General features: G+C 38.9%; 1 protein-coding gene across 9 annotated transcripts in view; it reads right to left on the reverse strand.

The window, feature by feature from the left end:
- The window catches only part of Unc80 (unc-80 homolog, NALCN channel complex subunit), a 156851-nt gene that overhangs the window by 127881 nt on the left and 7756 nt on the right, over positions 1–21214 (reverse strand). For all 9 annotated transcript variants that reach the window (XM_055616820.1, XM_055616816.1, XM_055616815.1 and 6 more), the window contains exons 5-7: positions 12994–13117; positions 10688–10764; positions 7355–7494 (exon numbers count right to left, since the gene is read on the reverse strand). In XM_055616820.1, the coding sequence (XP_055472795.1) occupies positions 7355–7494; positions 10688–10764; positions 12994–13117 (341 nt within the window). The remainder of the gene's footprint in view (positions 1–7354; positions 7495–10687; positions 10765–12993; positions 13118–21214) is intronic.

Raw genomic sequence — 21214 nt, forward strand, 5'->3', positions numbered from 1 at the left:
TTCTTCTTCTTCTTCTTCTTCTTCTTCTTCTTCTTCTTCTTCTTCTTTTTTTCCTCCTCCCTCCTCCTCCTTTTCCTCCTCCCCTCCTTTTTTCCCCCTCTCCTCCTCCTTCTTTCTTCCTTCTTCCTCTCTTTTTTTCTTCTTCTAACAGAGCTTGTCAGTTCATTGGTTAGCTGACAGGTTGCAGAGCAGCAAGACTCCATGGATAAAAATAAGGCTGTAACTGGAGACTAAAAGCACGCCTCTAACTAGGGTAATCACAGGTTCACATTTCAGTGGTTTAATAATGGAGTCAATTCCATTTGAAACTGAAGGAGGGTAAAGGGAACTTGGATTGATTTGGGAAATGGGTACAGTCTCTTGAAAAAGGGATGTTCTTGCTCCCAATTTTGCCCCAACCCCATCCTCAAAAGATTGTTCCTGTTACTAAATGTCCAGCAGAGAGAAAAGAGAGGATCCAAGGGAGAAAACCTGGCAGGACCAATCAGGGATAAGTCTGGAAGGGGTAGGTGCCCAGTAACCTATAAAAAGTCAAACCTAGAGACCCTGAGTGGACCCCCACCTCTAGGGCCCCACCATCTAAATGGGAGCTATTTGTGTGTTCTAGTAACGTTTGACCTTTTACTCTCTCTGTAGCTGGGCTTTCTCTGCTTCATAGTCAATCTGTAATGTCCTGTCACTGCGTAAGCTACCATCAGGATCTAACTGTTACTTTCTGCCTGGTACCCTCAGGATCTCCACTTGCCATCTTCCTGGCTGCCATTTTGGTGCCTTCTCCTCTCATCTCCCAGTACTCTAGGGATCTCTGCTACTTTCATTCTCACACGGCTTTCACACCCCCTGCCTTTCATACTCCCTGCCTCTGATCTCAGCCACCACATGCTCTCAGTCAATTCTCACCCTCCAGCTGTTACCTCCCTTTCTTGTCTGAACTGGTCTTCTTTCCCGGAAGTACATTTATTTTTCCATCCCATGAAACTAACTCACTGGTATCCCAAAATGACCACCCTTCACCAGAGACCCACTGAAAATAACAACAATGAGCTAACAAGAAATTCAGATGCAAATAATTAGAACCTCATGCACCTTTTGTTTTTCTTTTTGGCTCTATATTATGTAACTTGAAATGTGGGCTCCCTTGGTTGGAATGGTCATTTAAAAGTAAAAACGATAAATTATTTTATCTAGAACATCATTATAATATGTAGTAACTGGACAATGGAAGTTAAAAGCTATTTTCATTAAATTAAAACATGAGAGGGTAAAAAAAATTCATGACTGAATATGAATGTAATTTTTCTTATAAACGATATGCATGGAAATAATGAAGAGAGGCTTACTTACAGAGAAGAAAATGTAAAATATATTTACCTAATGAGGACATGAAGTAGTATTTCTTATTTCTCAATATTTTAAATATTAATGTAAAGCTACAAATATAATTTATAAATATTTATAGAATTTAATATATAATTTATTAAATATATTATTTAAATAGTTCTATAGTTAGCATTTCACTAAATTATGTGTGCACAATAAGCATTTATGAAGAGAAAAGCCCTTTATAATGGTAAAACTGCTTTAATATATTTCCAGTCAACAACAGTTTTGGGAAACCAGCTTATCATTAATGAGTACTGAAAAATGATGGTAGAAAAACACAATGAAAGTGAATATTCTGGAAGTAACAGTTTGTGATAGCAGAGAAATGTGGGAATCAGTCTTGACCCTCTGCAGTATTTAACGAAGCATGAATTATGTCTCTGCATATGATAATTAAAGATGTAATCTTACATTAGCATTAAAAACTAGCTATTTGTTCTCTGATTGCAGTGTGCAGGGAAGAGAGATGCTAAGTTCAGTCAAGGTCAGGGCAAAAGCCACAGTGATCTGGATTTGCTTGATCTAGGTAGACAGCTTTCGTTGCTAGGATATTTGCCAGGCTTTATTATCAAGGCTCTTTCTTCAAGTTCAATAAACACAAGAACTCCTCCAATGGAGATACATTCACAGTAGCACTTGCTACGCATTCTAACTTGTCCATAATTTCCATGGTAACCAGCCACTGTAGCTAGGCAGAAAGAAGACAACTCATTTTTTTTTTTCAGAGTGCTACTGATTCATGTCTAATTCACATTAATGTGGGTGCATTGTGCAATGGGAGAGTGTATGTGTGTGTGTGTGTGTGTGTGTGTGAGAGAGAGAGAGAGAGAGAGAGAGATGACAGATTACACATAGATGGGCAAATAGATGGTAGGCAGATGGCTTGAGGACAGTAAAACAAACAACATCCTTTCACAAATAAGAATATGGGACATTTTAGTTAGCTTTGCTTTTATACATAATCAGATTGAAATCTACAGTTTGATTCTTCAAAGAGATTCATTTTGTGCTTAAATTATAATCTCTAATGTTTGTGATGGTCAAGAAAACTATACACGAAATAAAATATGGCTATTTTACATCCTCAAGATTTCACTTTCATACTGGTTTTCATGACTTTTCAAAAGTATCTGGCATAAACTGAGTGCTTGAAGTAAGAGATTACTTCATACATTAAATAAAATTAAACATTTTAAGACAAAACTGGTGGAAGAGGCATATTCAACAACTGGTGAAAATGTAATAATAAAATTTACAGTGTATAAAATAGTAGTGACATCATCATGAATACTGTTTGCTGTACCTGGTCTCTAAGATACTCCCAATATCTCCTGGTTCTTACACTCTGGTGTAGAATAATCTCATATTCTATCATGGTTGCATGTTGGAAGTGACAGGCTGTGACTTTCAGAGCATGCTGTAGAAAACACTGCAGTTCTATCCTGGTGTTCTCTCTCTCTTGCATAATTTGTTGTGAAACCAGTCAGTTTCCATATCATGTCTGGCCTTAAAGAGACACCCTGAAGCTGAGAAAGTGAGGCTAATTAAAATAGATTTTGTAACAAGATAAAAACCTTAAACCTGGGGAATGGTTGCAGAGCCCTGAAACAGGTAGAACCCATTTTTAAAAAAATGGGGAATGTGATTGCTTTTTAGTATAAATTTTCTATACATTTTGTAAATAAAACTTCTGAACTTTCAGAATCTGCTCATGAGCTTCGTGGAGAATAAGAGAATGCCACTGAAACAAGGGGATGAAGAGTTTTCACTGTGTAGAGGCAGGACTAAGTTTGTATTGGTGTGGAAATTACACAAATGTGTCCAACAAACTTGGTGACCTAATAAAAGAGATGACATAATAAAGACTAAAAGACACTGTGTGGTTTCTTTTGGCTGGTTATAGTTAATCAAAAGAGAAGAGAGAGAAATTACTAAAGATTTATGAGACTTGATAATATTGGAATTCCCCAACTTTTACAGAGAGCAATGATGCTAAAATTAAGCAATGGCTAAGTGCACATAAAATCTATAGTCCTAAAGAAATTAAACAACCAGGAGGACCCTAGGGAAGATGCTTAATCCTCATTCTGAAGGGCAACAGGCTAGACACCAGAAGCCATAGAAGAGAGGGAACAAGAAGGGAGCCTACCACAGGTGTCCTCTAAAAGACTCCAACCAGCAGGAAATAGAAGCAGATGCGGAGACTCATAGCCAAACTGTGGGCAGTGTGCAGGGTGTCTTATGGAAGAAGGTGGAGACAGAAAGACCTGGAGGGGACAGGAGCTCTACAAGGAGAGCAACAGAGAAAAAAAAATCTGGGCCTGGAGGGGGCTGCAGAAATTGATGAATCAACCAAGGATCATGCATGGAGAAGACCTAGACCCCCCTGCTCAGGTGTAGCCTATGGGCAGCTCAGTTTCCATGGGGACCTCTTAGTAAGGGGAGCAGGGGCAGTCTCTGGCACGAACTTGGTTGTTTGCTCTTTGATCACCTCCCCCTGGCAGGGTGGCCTTACTTGGCCACAGAGAAAGAGGATCCAGACACTTCTGATGAGAACTGATAGGCTAGGGTCAGATAGTAGGAGAGGAGAAATGGCATGGGGGTGTAGAGAGGGGGAGGATGGGATTGGGAGGAGATGAGGGAGAGGGCTACAGCCAGGATACAAAATTAAGAAATTGTAATTAATAATAATAACAATTTTTAAAAGTACAAAACAGAATAAAATCACATTGAAATACTAACATAAATAAATAAATGAATGAATGAATGAATAAATAAATAGGTAAATAAATATATAAATAAAATCTATGGAACTGTTGGATAAACAGTCTAAAGATCAAGCCAAGGGTAAAGCTATAGCATCACTCATTAAGACTTCAAAATAATCTAAGGTCATATTCCAGAACACCACTGAATCTGACAAAGGCCCTCTACAAACCTTGACAGTTTGATGCAAATATATATGTATGTATTTAGTTATACTATACACGTGTTTATATTTATTTATACTTATAAATGTATATCTTCATGCCTATATTTGCATGTGTACACACATATGTACACATATAATAGTCTATTATCCTTATACTGTTATCTATTACATAATTTTATGGTAGCCACTACATAATTTTATATATTATCTATTATATAATTTTGTAGTCTATTATCCTTATGCAACATTATTAGTATTATATAATTATCTTATATATATGCATATATAATGACATGTAAAAAATTATGGGCATTATTCTTTAACAGAAGCCTAAGACAGAGATGGGATATGTAAACGTGCATTTTGTCGATTCCACTGAATCCTAGTAAGATTCACAGTGAACCTACAAAAACTTTAAAAAGCATTATATCAACAAAAACACTCTCAGAGACATTAAAAATTGAAAATAGTCTCTTAAGCCCACTTCCCCAAATGTTAGTTTCAGGAATTAAGCCGTGGACTTGTGCTACCTTCCTTGGAGATAGAAAGTTGACTTTGATGATACAACCAAAAGCATAGAAGAAGAAGAAGAAGAAGAAGAAGAAGAAGAAGAAGAAGAAGAAGAAACTAATTGCCACGGCTAAGAGCGGGCTGTTTTCTATCCAAGAACCTCCAACCCTTCCTGCCCACTATCAGAACTGCCTTGAGCCAGCGTGTCCCACTTCACCGCTGTCAGTGGCCACGTGCGCAGCAGGTGTATCTCGTGCCTATTTTACCAGACTTGTTGTCTCATGTCATGTCATTTGCCCATGGGTAGTTGGAAGCGGTATGGTAAGGGTACACACGTGTTGAATAGAAAGGTAAAACGTGTGTGCTGAACGTAGCAATACAACGCTAGAAGCAGTTGCAGAAATCTAAACAGGAAACCAGGAAGGATTTGAATCGAATAAAGATGAGAAGCAGCATGAGCGGCGTTAAGAAGGCAGAATGCGCTCCCTGCCTTGAATAGCAGTGAACCTCGATGTATCAGCTGGTTGCTCTGAACAGCTGTAGCATAAACCTAGGCCTTCATTGAGCTGCACCTCTAGAATTTTTAAGTAAGGTATCTGGGTACATGGTTGTGCCACCTACTAAAATAGAAACCAGTGAATAAATGCATATATACTAAGCCTGCAAATATAAAGACTAACGTTTCCTACATGGCCTTAAGTTTTCAGTAATTCTAGCAAGATTTTCAAAAAAATACATGCACATCATCTGGTTTAAAAACCATCAAATGAAAATGTGAGCCAGATACCTGTGAAATTTTTTTTTTTAAAGATATTTGTATGCAGGACATATTTTTAAAATTATTTTTTAAAGATTTATACTGTATTCTGCCTGCATTTGTTCCTGCATGCCAGGAGAGGGCACCATATCTCATTATAGATGGCTGTGCGCCACCATGTGGCTGCTGGAACTTGAACTCAGGACCTTTGGAAGAACAGTCAGTGTTCTTAACCTCTGAGCCATCTCTCCAATCCTTAAATATTCTTAAACGTGAACAACTGACACCTTCATTAAAATGTGGGATTTTTTTTTTAGCTGGTTTTTTTAGTATTTTATTCATGATGATGATTATTATTATTTACAGTTTATTCACTCTGTATCCCAGTTGTATCCCCTTCCCTGATCTCCTCCCAGTCCCATCCTCCCTCCCTCTTCATTCCCTATCCCACTGCCCTAGTTCACTGATATGGGAGGTCCTCTTCCCCTATTGTCTGACCCTAGCTTATCAGGTCCCATCAGGACTGCCTGGCTCCTCTTCCTCTGTGGGCTGGGTCGCCCCACCAGGGAGAAATGATCAAGGAGCAGGCAACTGAGTTTATGTCAGATTTTTGAAAAACGCTTTCGTAAAACAGTACCTCTGAATAGCTCATAAGCATATGAAAGCATCCTTGGCATCCTTAGTCATTAGGAAAAAACAAAAAAAGCAGATTCCATTTCATACCCACTAGGTATGACTTTAATAAAGTCATCCTACAACAGTTCCTAAATTGCTAGAGGAGTGTAAAGTAGTGATGACATTTGGGGAAAAATTGTTAGTTTTGTTCAAAGTTGAGCATAAATTTGCTACTCGGCAAACTACTCATGGATGTCCACCAATGGAATGGAGACTCATGTCCATAAATGATTTAACTGAAGGGTTACAGCAGTATTATGCAGATGCAAGATACTACAAATGAATCAATTTCATTTGTTCATGGGGCCTAGAAATACAACCCAATGTGGACAGAAAGTATGTTATAGACTCTCTAAAGTCTGTGTGGGAATAGGAGTAACCACAAGTGTAAATGATGGGGAGATTCTAAAACTGAATTTTGGTGGCAGGTGTAAAACTTTGTAAACATATTAGGAAATGATTAAAATATTTAAGACATAGAAATTATATATCGCCTAAACAATAATTTTATTGGAAAGTAGAAATACACAGATTGTCTTACAAACTATGGCTCATTAGGTGAAGGGTCATACTTTGTGAGTCTAGGTTTCTATTATGGAGCAGCAAGAGGTAGATTAGCTTGGTCCTGGCAGAAGGCATTTGGAAGCAAATTTGTTTTGTTCACGAAACACAGGGAAGACTTGGAAGATCTAAGGAATGGACTTGATAATTTCAAAGTGTTTTAGCAATGCCCATTTCAGTACAGGGATTAATGATGAAAAGTATCCTTATCCCCTAAACCAGATCCTTAATCATGGCTGCAATGTAATCTTCTTATAATAGCACTGGGATTTCTTCTCTTGGATATCTAACTCAGGCATCTCATTAAATCTGACATGTCTTTTTACTTACTGCCTGATTTGTTAAAATTAGGAAATGATGAACATTCATAGCATGTGTTTGTAAATAGCAATTTATATGTTGGGTAAAACTTATACACACAGAGAGAACACACATCCACATTTTAAAGGATAAAGACTGTAAACATAGCTAGAATACAATTTAACTTTCGGTAACTGGGATACATTTCATTTTCTATCTAGCCCTCAGCGAAGTACCTTGAATGCGATGGCCCTCTTTCCTGGGAAGTTTGGGAGGACAGGCTTCCATCGAAGGAGTTTCCCTGGTGGCAGCCTGAGATGGTGGCCTTGGGTGAGATGGAATCAGGCTGCAGTCCTTCACTGACCACCTGAAGTCCCTTTCAGAGGTGAGATAGCATATTAGTTCCTTTCCCTCCTGTGTGTGTATGCTATAGAATTATGTCCCTCATGCACACAGAGTCATGTACATTGAAGGTTTTCTCTGTAGCATAAGCGATCATAGACCTAGAGGTCTGCCTTTGTCTAAAATGCACTGGACATAGATTTCTAGAAAGCACTGGTGTCATTCCAAGCATCAGGCTTCACTATTTTATGTTTTATTTCATCTTGCCTCTCATTGCTTTCCTTTCAACTGCTACGCCCAGCAAGTTCAGTAGAGCTATGAACCCCAAAATTCAGCAAAGAGATGCTACACCAAGTGCGACACTCTGCCTAGTGCCAGTTTAGCAGAGCGTATCACACTCAGGTCAGCACCTGAGGATGAAAATTTTTCCATCATTCACCAGAAAATGGGTATAACACAATTTTCAATTGGCTGCGGGGACCTTTACCTGGTCTGTAAACATGCACTCAATAATTAATTTCATGGAAAGACTTGTTTTAATTCCATTTGGAAGACAAATGCAATTTTGCTTAGGTAATGGAAATCTTTTTCTTTGGAATCATACATTAACTTCTTTTTTTTTATTATTTTATTTCAACACTGGAAGTTTACTTGAGAAGAAATTTCTGTGCTCCCTTCATTTAGACTCCCATTGTAATCAATAACCTGAACAACAAATCCCTGAGCTAATTGTCTGCTCCTTGGACTTTAAAAACAAGGCATACTAGAATTTCTCATAACATTTAATAAATCATTTTGTTTTTTCTCTCTCTGCATGCATGATTTATAAAGTAAACAACAAAAGGCATACTTATAAAAGAGGCCACAAAGCCTGTTGATCCTAACTAGACAATTTTTCTTCCGATACCATTTCCAGATCTGCTGAAATATGCTTTGGCAAGATTTAAATTTCTTTTTCACAAATAATACAGATGCAAAAGAAAATTAAATATCGTTTCCAACAACAAGATTTCCAAGATATGATTGCTACTGATTTCTTCAGTGGTGTTTATCTACTCCTTTCTTATATAAACACACAAACATCCCACACAGTGAAAGCAGGTCATATTCCAGACAGCAGCCTCCACCAAACCCCATACATTAACTTCTTATGTACAAAGACCCTCAGATGTTTACCACAACAGTTTAGCCCTTATGCATTCCATCTTCACACACAAAATAATAAACTACCCAATTGCACTTTATAGAAAGACAAAACACACCTGGAAATTTTATTAAATAAGCCTTCGGAAGTTGATCAAAGAACCAGTTATTATTAGTATGCTACATGTGTTTGACATTATTGGGGGAAAAACATGTCAGGAGGCTGGGGGTGTGACTGAGTCACTCAATGATAAAGAGTTTGCCTACCATGTGTGAACACCTTGGTTCCACCCCAGTATCACCAACACAACAACAAAAATTTGATGAACTGGAAACTTGAAATCAAGAATTTAGAGCATAGTTTAAAGAGTGGAATATATCTATTAGAAAAGAATACTGATCTCAACATAAAACCAGACACAATAAATCTGTTAGAAGTAAAAGTGGGGCAGAGCCTTGAACTCACTAGCACAGGAGACAACTTCCTCAACAGAACACCAACAGCACAGGCTCTAAGATCAATAATCAATAAATGAGACCTCATGAAACTAAAAAGCTTCTGTAAAGCAAAAGACACCATCATCAGAACAAAACAACAGCCTATAGACTGGGAAAGGATCTTCACCAACCCTACATCTGACAGAGAGCTAATATTTAGAATATAAAAGAACTCAAGAAGTTAAACAGCAACAAATCAAGTAATCCAATTAAAAGATAGGGTACAGAGCTAAACAGAGAATTCTCTATAGAGGAATATTGAATGGCAGAGAAACAATTAAAGAAATGCTCAACATCCTTAGTCATCAGGGAAATGCAAATCAAAACCACCCTGAGGTTTCATGTTACACCCATCGGAATGGCTAAGATCAAAAACTCAAGTGACAATACATGCTGGAGTGGATGTGGAGAAAGGGAACCCTCCTTCATTGCTGGAAATGTAAACTTGTACAACCACTTTGGAAATCAATCTGGCACTTTCTCAGACAATTAGGAATAGTGCTACCTCAAAATCCAGCTATACCACTCTTAGGAATATACCCAAAAGATGCTCAAGTACACAACAAGGACATTTGCTCTACCATGTTTGTAGCAGCTTTATTCGTAATAGACAGAACCTGGAAGCAAGCCAGATATCCTTCAACTGAGAAATGGATATAGAAATTGTGGTACATTTACACAATGGAATACTACTCAGCAATTAAAAACAAGGAAATCATGAAATTTTCATGCACATAGAAACAGGGACTGTCTCTGACATGAATTCAGTGGCTGGCTCTTCTATCACCTCCTCCTGAGGGGGGGAGCAGCCTTACCAGGCCACAGAGGAAGACAATTCAGCCACTCCTGATGAGATGATAGGCTAGAATCAGATGGAAGGGGAGCAGGGCCTCCCCTATCAGTGGACTTGGAGAGGGGCATGGGAGAAGAAGGAGGAAAGGTGGGATTGGGAGGGAATGAGGGAGTGGGCTATAGCTGGGATACAAAGTGAATAAAGTATAACAACTATAAAAAATGAAAATTAAGGTTAAAAAAAAAAGAATTGCATATTGAATCGAACTATGCCCAGCCCCATCACTAATTTTAAGAAGAGTAAAGGAGGGCTGGGTTGGGGGTTGCTCAGTTAGTAAAGTCCTTGCCTTTTAAGCATGATTACCCCAGTTCAATCCCCAGAATCCATTTAAGAATGCCAGGGGAAGAGAACCCAATTTTAAAAAGGCAACAAGTTTTACTTTGCACAGGTCAAATGGAAAGTGAAGTGAGATAAAGCAACACTTTATGTGAGATGAATGACAAAAAAATACTTATTGTTACATCCTGGCCACCAAGATGAAACACTACTTACTACAAACTGATTGCTGAGATAAAATACTCACACACTTGTTTGTTTCAACACTTCTATACTTAAAATTAATCTTTACACTTGACTGACAGAAGATCTCTGACTGAGCAAAGCTCTATGTTCAGAATGGAGGAGAGGGCTTTGAGTGTCATGGTATGAATCTAAAACTGATATCTGGTCCCTTACAATGTGCTACCTAATGGATCCCTCCCTCTCCTCTTCTCATGAATTATAACAAACTAACCTCTCCTTGATGTCTTGTGTCTTGATTTGGTGATTCACAGGTTTTACTCCGACTGTTGATGGGAGAGCTTCTCTTGGCTACAAAGATGTTAGAAAAATCCATGACAAATTTTATAAGATTTATTGGTATATTGTTCTTGTGGAATGTATACAATTCACCCTTGTTCATTCACATGCTGATTTCTCTACCCTGCTATCTCATTTTAATCCAGACATTGCATTGTGATGCTTATTTTAAGCATCACCTGTCTCAAATTTGTGTAACCATGCCACCGTTTGTATTGTCAATAAAACAACCAGCCAATGCTGAACAATGCTGAGAATAGGGTGGGATATCCTGGTCTGGAAGGGAGGAGAAAGAGGTGAGTCAGGAAGAGAGATTGGAGAGCAGAGAACTTGGAGAGATGAACTGGATATGACTAAAAAGCAAGTATAATGGATAAAATCTGAATGGGAGGAAGCTATGCAGGCTTGGAGGTTTAGGATGGAGTAATTATTGCCCAGCATTGTGCTCTAGGTTAATTAAATAAATCCTAGTCTCTTTGTGGTGATTTGAGTATACTGCTGGTTTAGGAATAACCACTGCTTAACTAAAAGATAAATCAATAATAAATATTAATAATACACAACAAAGATTATAAGTTCATTTTATCTCATAGGTTCACATCATTTTCAAGTTTCATATGGTATTATCACCTTGAAAGAAAACATTGAATCTTGTGTGTGATGTGATTGAAATTAAATAAACAATACAAGTAAGCATCTCTCAGCTTTCAATGTATATAATTATTTCTTTATTCCAACTCAGAAGGTTGAGGTGTAGGAGTTGGTAATAATAATAAAACATGTATGGTCTACCCAACCTTTATTGTATACCAAGTTCTGTCCTAAGTATTTGACATATGTTAACTAATTTAATCTTTTTGGTCATACTATTCTACTGTTGTTTGACTATGCTGATTTACAGATGAAAAACTCAGGCAACAGAAAGTTTAACTTGACACTTATAGCAAGGTTCCAAGCCAGTTTTTGTGGCTCCAGAACCTGTATTTCAGTCACCAGGTAAGACCAATCCTGTAGTAAGACTCAAATAGACTACATCTTTACTTTTGCCTTAGAAATAGTGTATGCCTTGATGAGGTAGTGAAAATCCAAGTTATTGCCAAGGTTTCTTTGTGGAATTGCTCTTTCTAAGCATACTGAGTAGGTCATGTCTGAATTCCCTTCAGATGCTGGGCACTATTTCAAGTCTCAGGCATCAGATGCAGGAGTGTCTTTCAGAAGCCAAAGGAGAGAGAAGTGAATAATGCACCCAGGGGCTTTCATGAAGATGTAAAGTTCCTTAGAAGTGTTACATATGACTGTCTATGTATGGATCAACATGAGAGAGGTGGGGCTAGAGTTGTAAATTAGTGGGAGAAAACTTGCTGAGCATGTAAGAGGCTGCAGGATCAAGCTTCAGGGGTCAGACCTCTAGCCGTGAAGGGCTATTACAATTGTATAGGAAAACTATAGCAAAATTAATGTCACAACAAGAATCTTTTCAAACTCATGACTTGATGATTGCAATAATTCCTTAACATATCAGGTACCTGTAAAGTTGTGTTCGGTTATAGAGGAAAAAGAATGGAAGAATGTGGTTATAGTTTCTTTCCACTTATAGAGTCCCTTTATATACATAACTCCTACTGACTACCTTCAAAACCTACAGACTAAGGAAACCATCTCCACAGATGTGAATATATATGTGTCTGATTCTTTTATTGGTGACACTAAAGTAGGACCGAGAACAGAAGAATGGAATTTACTAAGCATTTACTTCCAGACAAGTACCTTATACGCTTCCTCACTAGCATTTATTAAGAAGCCGGTAATGTGCCATAGAATCTCTATTTTACATTAATAGAAACACATATCCTCGAGTTAGGACATGTACTTAGAGAGAGCATATTTATGAGCATATTTTACACTCATGAATTTATCATGATAGACTCTTTCTACAATTTAGTTCAATGATAGGACTAGCTCACGACAGAATTCCAGTACCTCAAGCAAAACACTTTCATAGCAATCAACACTGTGAAGGAGTCTCTAAGCACTCTCTACTTCATCTGTCATAACCATGATTCAATAATAGTTATAGTAGCAGTGACCTCTTATTACATGAAAGGAATTCTTCTAGCTGATACATACATATGTATGTAATTTATTCTTCACAATAATTCTATGAGTGCTATTAGTATTTTAATTCCCATTTTCCAGATCAGGGGGAAAAAATCACACCACAAAATAGTTGGAGTCACAAACCTGTAATGATGCTTCTGATGGGCTTTACCAGGGCAGTGAAGCCGGAGACTTCTGGCTGTCTGTGCTCCCACATAGGTTGCCATATAACCAGTCCACTGGCCAGTCGGAAGGTGAGGTCAGATTCCTGGGGACAGGGAAGATCTGCATTCAGTCATTTGTTTGTATCAGGGAACTCACCATCTTCCACGGGCCATTTCCAGAGGGACTTGCTCTGGCAAACACTCACATGAATGTTTCTAAGCAAAGCAGTGATCTTGTTAATACTACAATCGGGATGGAAATTACAGTGACCTGTTTTATAAAAAAAATAAGAGGTTAAACAAATGTAGCTTTGGAAAAAGCATGGAACACATAAACCATTGTTTTGTTGGCAGTGAGGGTGATCTGTTCATTTCTATAGTCTTGGCAGATCTCTTCATGTTTGGTTATAGCGTCATCCCTCTTAATTATGAAATTGTCCTTATTTTTTTTCCCCTCAGAAGGCAATATCCTCATAGGCACTTTGAGTGCCTAGTCTCCAGTGCTTCTCTTTTTCTGGTATTTCATGGATTTGGTTAACTATATGTTGATTCTTCATAGTGAGTGATACTGTAATGTTCTTTTAACAATCCTTAGTTCTTCAAGGCCAGGACTAGTTAAAGAATTCTCCTTTCCTGCAGCTCCCAGCATTGCCACAGCACTTAACACAGATAGAGCATTGCGTTCACAAAGGTATACAATGAATATTTGTTAAGTTCAGCAGGTTTTACAACCCATGCCTGTATAGCTTATTTGTAATTGAAAGCGTCACCCAGAAACTCATTCTATGCTTCATTATTGCATCATATTGAGAGGCTTAAGTATTTAAAAGTGCAACCCCATATTGTAGAGGTTCAAACATGTCATAAGATCGCATCTTAAATACCTCAGCTCATCAAAAAAGGTGGACGCGGAAACAAGGAATATGAACACAGATTAGCAAACACATCTGAGACCCAGGCATTCCCTTACGACAATATTTTGCAAGCCTAACATGTGTCATTACAACCACTTGGGGAAGTTTTAAAACACGGAGGAGGCTCAGGGCTCATCTCACTCTCCTACTCAGACCCATTAAATTAGAAACCCTGTGAGATTTTGCTAATGCTCCCCAAGGACCCATTTATGCAGCCATAGCGTAAAACCGCCAAGCTAGAAGGTCCCAGCTCGGAGAGACTGGAAAGATAGAAGAAAAAAAAGTGATTCTACAAACGATGAATCAAGTTCACTGAATGATAAGAAATCTTCGGTTAAAGGGCATTTGACAGAATTTCCAGATGAAGAGCTGGAGAAATGTCTCAGTGTCTAAAAGCGCTTGCTGCTCTTCCAGAGGATGGGAGTTCAGGTTCCAGCACCTTCATCAGGCAGCTCACGCCAGACTGAAAACCCAGTTCCAAAGGATGTGACACCCTCTCTTGGTTTCCAAGGGGATTAGACTATAGAGTGTGTGCACGCACGCACACACTCAGGTACAAACATATATAAAAAAATTCCTTTTAGAATCCCCAGATAAATTCACATTATTAGAGACTTGGTGTCCACATTTCATTCCTGTTGTGTTATGTGATAGGTAACCTGACCAAAATCTGTCTAGAGAAAAAGGTTATTTGGCTTACAAATCCAGGTTGCAGTCCATTCTGGAGGGAGAGTCAGAGAAAGAACTAGAAGTAGCTACTCAAATCTCATCCAGGGTCAAGATCAAAGAGAATAAACACACCCTTCCTTGTTTGCTTTCTTCTGTTTTACACAGTTCAGGATGCCCTCCCTGGAGAGTGCTGCTGCCCACAATAAACATTGAACTATCGGAACAATTTCCCACAGACAAGTCCATGAGCCAACTTGATCCAGACAATTTCCAAATAGACTTGCTCAGATGCCTTTAGATTGTAGAAAGCTGACATTTAAAACTAACCAGCACACTTACTCTCACACAACTCTAAACAGTAGGTTGATGGCTATTGTACAATAGATTCCTTTGAATTGAAGCATGCCATCTAGGATAAATGGGAAAAGTCATGAGGCTCCAGAGGTAAACAAAACAGAGTATGTCTGCGAAAGTAAAAACTTGTATTTGGAAATCAATCTGGCGCTTTCTCAGAAAATTAGGAATGTGGCTACCTCAAGATCCAGCTATCCCACTCCTGGGCATATATCCAAAAGATGCTCAACTATACAACAAAGACATTTGCTCAACAATGTTCGTAGCAGCTGTATTTGTAACAGGCAGAATCTGGAAACAACTTAGATATCCCTAAACAGAGGAATGGATACATAAATTGTGGAACATTTATACAATGGAATACTACTCAGCTATTGAAAACAAGGAAATCATGAAATGGCAGCAAATGGTTGGAACTAGAAAAGATCATCTTGAGTGAAGTAACCCAGAAGCAGAAAGACACACATGGTATATACTCATTCACAAGTGATATTATCCATATAATACAGGATGAACATACTCCTAAAGAAGCTAAACAACAAGACCCTAGGGAAGATGCTCAATCCTCATTAAGAAGGGCAAATGCAATAGACATTGGAAGCAGGAGAAGACCAGGAACAGGACAGGAGCCTACCACAGAGGCCCTCTGAAAGACTCTACTGATCAAGGTTTTGAAGCAGAGGCTGAGACTCATAGCCAAACTTTGGGCAGAATGCATGGAATTTTATGAAAGAAGGGGGAGATAGAAAGGCCTGGAGGGGACAGGAGCTCTAAAAGGAGAGCAACAGAGCCAAAAAAACAAAACAAAACAAAAACCCTGAGTCCTGGGGGGCCCTGAAGAGAATGATATACCAACCAAGGACAATGCATGGAGAAGACCTAAAACCCCATAGACTCAGTCCCCAAGTGGGTTTCCTAGTAAGGGGAGAGGGGCTTTCTCTGGCATGAACTCAGTGGCAGGCTCTCTGCTCACCTCCCCCTGGGGGATGTAGCCTTTTCAGGCCACAGAGGAAGACAATGCAACCAGTCCTGATGAGACCTGACAGGATAAGGTCAGATAGAAGGGGAGGAGCACCTCCCCATCAGTGGACTAGGAGAGGGACATAGGGAGATAAGAGGGAGGGAGGGTAGAATTGGGAGGAAACAAAGGGGGACGAAGTATGACAAAAGCTTACAAAGTACTTGTTGAAATGCATTCTACATTTAATTTTAAATATGTGTACAATATGCTTTATAAACCTGGTGCTATTTTAGGTTCTTGTGCATATCAGAGAAGAAAGCATATAGAAGCCCTTGCTCATTGTATACAGAATAGTAGACAGAGGATATAACTGGCAAGGCACTGACTTCTTAAAACAGGCAGTCCTGGAAGAGCAGGAGAAGGTGGCTTCTGAGCAAAGGCATAAGTGACATCACTGAGTATCCATGTAGGCATCACAAGGAGAAGGCTCAGCAATGTGAAGTCCCTAGTCTGCCTGGTGTGTTAGGAATCAAACAATGAACTGTCTGCTTAGAATAAAGAGAATGAGAGAAGAAAGGAAAACCCTACAATCAGCAACGTTACCAAGTGTGAGACAAAGTGTTGCCTGATAGGACACACACTTCAGCAGGACCTGGGGAAGAAAGAGAGCACCAGGAGGTTTTGAGTAGAAGAGGACTTATGCTTAATAAGTTTGATCAAGTCATTGAGAATAGTCTGAGAAAAGACAAATTTGAAATAAGAGACAATCTGTTGGGCTATTGTTATCACTTACATGAGAGATGATTATATTGGAACGCTAGCTGAGAGCAAAATTACAGTTCTAAAAGCATTTTGGAGATATGATTACAGAATTTGCTAATTGATTGGTAGTAGAGTATGAGGAAAAACAAACCTGAAAGAGCAGAGCCCTGGATCCATTAGCAAGAGAGCCAGACAAATGCCAGCAAAGGAAATGCCTCTTGGGTTCCCTGTGGAAGTATGACAGCCGCTTACAAAGTACCTGTTAAAATTTATTCCACGTTTAATTGCAAATATTTGTACAGCATGCTTTCTGAACCTGGTGCTATTTTAGGTTCTTATGCATATCAAGAAATTTTGGGCCTGGGATTTTGGCCTCTCCCATCAATAAAGATGGGCAGAATGAAATGGAACAGTGATGGGATTTTGGCCTGATAAGGTTGAGCTACCACTTGGCATTAAACAATAAAGTTAAGAGAGCAATTAGAAAGGTCTGGTGGCTACTGTCCCTTGAAATGAATGGTAGACATAGCACCTGGCATGCAGAAAATTACCATTAAAATCTTCCAGAAATGCAACGAGCCATACCTCAGTTGACCTGGTTTTAATAATTCCTTAGTTTCAAATTCAGTCCTTTTCCCGTGTTTCTTATACATAATCTCAGCATAAACAAAACCCTAGTGGGAGCCACACATGATGGCACATACCTGCAATCCTAACATGTTGCGCTGTGGACTCAGGAGAATGCGATTTCAAGGTCACACTCAGTAACCTAGGAAGTCAAGGCCGGCCTAGTCTATATCATGAGCTTCCAAACCCCCGAATAATAACAGTAATAATAATAAGAATAAGGGAGATGAGGAGGTGGGGAGAGAAAGCAATTTAAAAATTCTAGTGGAAATGGCATCAGAAAATACTCAAGTCTTTTCCTAACATCCTGGTCTTTAATGCCCAGCATACCCGTGTGACAGCCAGCACTCTCTGCCAGTTACTGTCATCATTCTGTTGTATTTGTTATATCTCCTATAGAATAAAAAGGGTAGTTTCTGAAGACAAGCTACACCTTCCTCTGAGGCCTTCCTCCTTACCACCAACGTGCCGCCATTGGTTAAGTGGATGTATTTCTACTCTCTCCAGACAATGGCACCCCAATTCAATAACTACGCATTTTTTAACACCTGCCATATCCATGGCTTCCTCCTTTGTTAGTAGGTTACTTTCAAAGTATTCTTAAGTTGTCAGAATGAATAGGCTCTGCCACCCTAATTTCTGTCAGTGTGCTCCTAAGTATACACACACAACCAGAAACTTTGTCCCTGGAGAACACTTTTTAAAAATCATTTAAATAACTGAGAAGAAGGAAGATTCAGAGGTTCTTTGGGGGCGGGGGAAGCAGATGGAAATAAACATGGGTAGAAACTGCCACATTTGGGTAGAAACCACTCCACATTTTGAGTGGTCTTCTCCATTTCACTGGGGTCTATGATATTATTAAGCAATTTTATTAACTGGGCACTTAGATTTCACTGAGCAAGGAGAATAAAAAAAAATGTAGACTTTACCCATGGATTTTGCCCAAATCCCTTTGCAGCCTTGAATTTTGCTTTATCTTCCACTATTTCTCCAATACTCTAAATAGTGTTTTGTATATGGGAGACACCACCCAATAAATATTCCTTCAAAAAATAAGTGTCAATATGAGACTTTATAGTTTAATAAATGTATTTTGTTTTCATTGATTAAATTTAGTATAAAGTTAATGATATATTTGCGAGAATATTTAGATTCATGATGTTAGGTGAAATATTTTAGTGTATTATAAATTCAAGGAACAGAAAAACAGGAAATTACTATGTCTTAAAAGTGAGTAATTCTAATTTATAAATTAGCTTATTCAATAAATATTATCTTCTAAACACAGATGCCATGTTAGTTTCCATAGATGCAACTATAATTTCTACCTTCAAACCATTCAAAAACTAGGAAGAGAGAGACTTAGAGATGACAATTATCAAGCTAATTACAATAAATGTGTCCCTACAATATTACTGAAATAGAAAAGAATAAGAATAGATTTTGAGTGAAATCCTAAAGGATGAACAGGTATTTTCTAGGCAGAGGGGTAGACTATGAGGCATTCCAGGCAACAGGACCTGCATAAACACACACACACACACACACACACACACACACACACACACACACGCGTGCGCGCGCGCGCCAAACTTCTACAGCTCATGCATATAGGGAGAAAAGAGATAGCCTTTGGTCTTGATGTGGGTTGGCACTTGAAGAAAAAAGAGCAGGAATAGTACTGGTAAGTGGCAGAAAGGCACAGAAAGGATATGGGAGGAAAACATACCCCAAAAGAGTCCTATAACTAGCAGGTAAATGAAAAACCTAGGGTTCTGGCCTCAGTCAGGAACAATTCCCCATTACCCATAAAACTGGGAACATTTGGTGACCTCTGGAGTTATGTGTGGATGTCACAACTCAGGGAGAAGAGGATGTGACCAACACTTAGCAGGTAGATGACCAAGATAGCATGAGATATTGTGCACTTCATGGGGTGATGTCTAATAACAGGATTATTGTGCCCCAAAAGCCAACAGTGTCAAAGCCAATAAATACTATTTTATAGATCTTATATCCCCAGTGGCTAAGGAAAAGCATCACTCTCAAACGATGAAAGCCTTGAAGCCATATTTATTGTCTCAATAATTATACTTTTATAGTATCTAGAACAAAACAGCAATGAAAATGATAATGTAATAATTACCCTAGCAATATAGCTAATAACAATTATTTACAATGTTTCTGTCACTGCACAGTGTTCTTATATACTGACTTCTTGGTAAGTGCTCCATTCCCAGGCCACTGATAAAATTTGGAGGGCTTCCTGAGAGCATTCCAATTCTGTCATATCTACTTAAATAGCACTTAGTATCTCTCTTCCATTAATACAGAATACTGGTAGCAATGAAATACTAACACTCAGACAACAAAGCCTTGTTGATGTCTTTCAATGTTTTAGGTAGAATACTATGACTTGTTTGCCCCTCAGGATACTCTCAAATTTGTTCTTATGTACAACTTACTCTTGATGAAACACAGACTTAAAAATAAATTACTCAATGTGATACAGTAGCCATTATCAGGCACTGAACTCAAAAAGTAGCATCATTTGTTTTCAAGGCTAGAACTCTCCATCATGTCTTCCTAATAACATTACAGCCATTGTGGACACACCTATTCTCCACTTCAGATGTTATTTCTTGACACATGGAGATGTCTATGGGCTGTGTTTAGGGGACCATTTCCCTTGCCCTCATATTTAAGGACCATGCATTCACATACAGTGGCTTCTGGTAACATGTTAGGTTTTTTAAGTAAGTCAGTAAAAACAAAAACAAAAGAAAAACCTTGATGAGAGCCATGCATTCATCTGGACTCTAGAAATATGGTTTCCTTAGAAAAACAGCCTCCCAGCCTCCCTTCATTTAGAATCTTTTTCCAGAGGATGGGAGCCTACCATACACATCCTCTGGGAGACTCTACCCACCAAGGGATCGAAGCAGATGCTGAGATTCAGAGCCAAACTTTAGGCAGAGCATTGGAAATCTTATGAAAGAGTGAGAGGATAGAAGAACCCAGAGGGGACAGGAGCTCTACAAGGAGACCAACAAAGCCAAAAAATCTGGATCCAGGGGGGTTGCAGAAACTGATGCACTAACCAAGGACCATGCTTGGAAAGGACCTATACCCCTGCGCAGATGTAGCCAAAAGGCAGCTCAGTCTTCAAGTGGGTTACCTAGTAAAGGGAGCAGGGTTATATCTGACATGGACTCTGTTACCCGCTCTTTGATCACTTCCCCCTGATGAGGCAGCCTTGTCAGGCCACAGAGGAAGAGGATCCAGACAGTCAAGATGAGACTTGATAGGCAAGGGCCAGATAATAAGGGAGGAGGCTCCCCATTTCTGTGGTCTATGGGAGAAGGAAGAGGGGTGAGGTCCAGGGGGATATGAGGAAGGGGGCTACAATCGGGATATAAAGTAAATAAATTACAAAAACATATATTAAAAAATTAAAAAGTGAAAAGAAAAGAATCCCTGTCCCAGCAAGAGTAATGCACATTAAAGATGTTCTCAAACACTTACAACTCCTGATAGTAACAGTTGCAAAGGCAAAACACAGGGTGAAACACTCGCTATGAAAAGTAGTGAAAGGGCAGAGCCTTTCAGAGGCCCTCTGTATCAGGCTCCTGACTTGTTCCCGCTTTTCTCCTTCTTCTGATGTCCATCCTCTTTGCCTTTCTAGATAGGAATTGAGCATTTTAGCAAGAGTCCTCCCTCTTGATTAGTTTCTTTAGGTGTACAGATTTTAGTAGGTTTATCTTATATTATATGTCTATATGAGTGAGTATATACCATGTGCATCTTTCTGCTTCTGAGATAGCTCACTCAGGATGAACTTTTCTAGATCCCACCATTTACCTGCAAATTTCATGATTTCCTTGTTTTTTATTGCTGAATAATATTCCATT

This window comes from Psammomys obesus, unplaced genomic scaffold (assembly GCF_907164565.1).
Source record: "Psammomys obesus unplaced genomic scaffold, mPsaObe1.curated_primary_1811, whole genome shotgun sequence".
In the NCBI taxonomy this organism is placed as follows: Eukaryota; Metazoa; Chordata; class Mammalia; order Rodentia; family Muridae; genus Psammomys; species Psammomys obesus.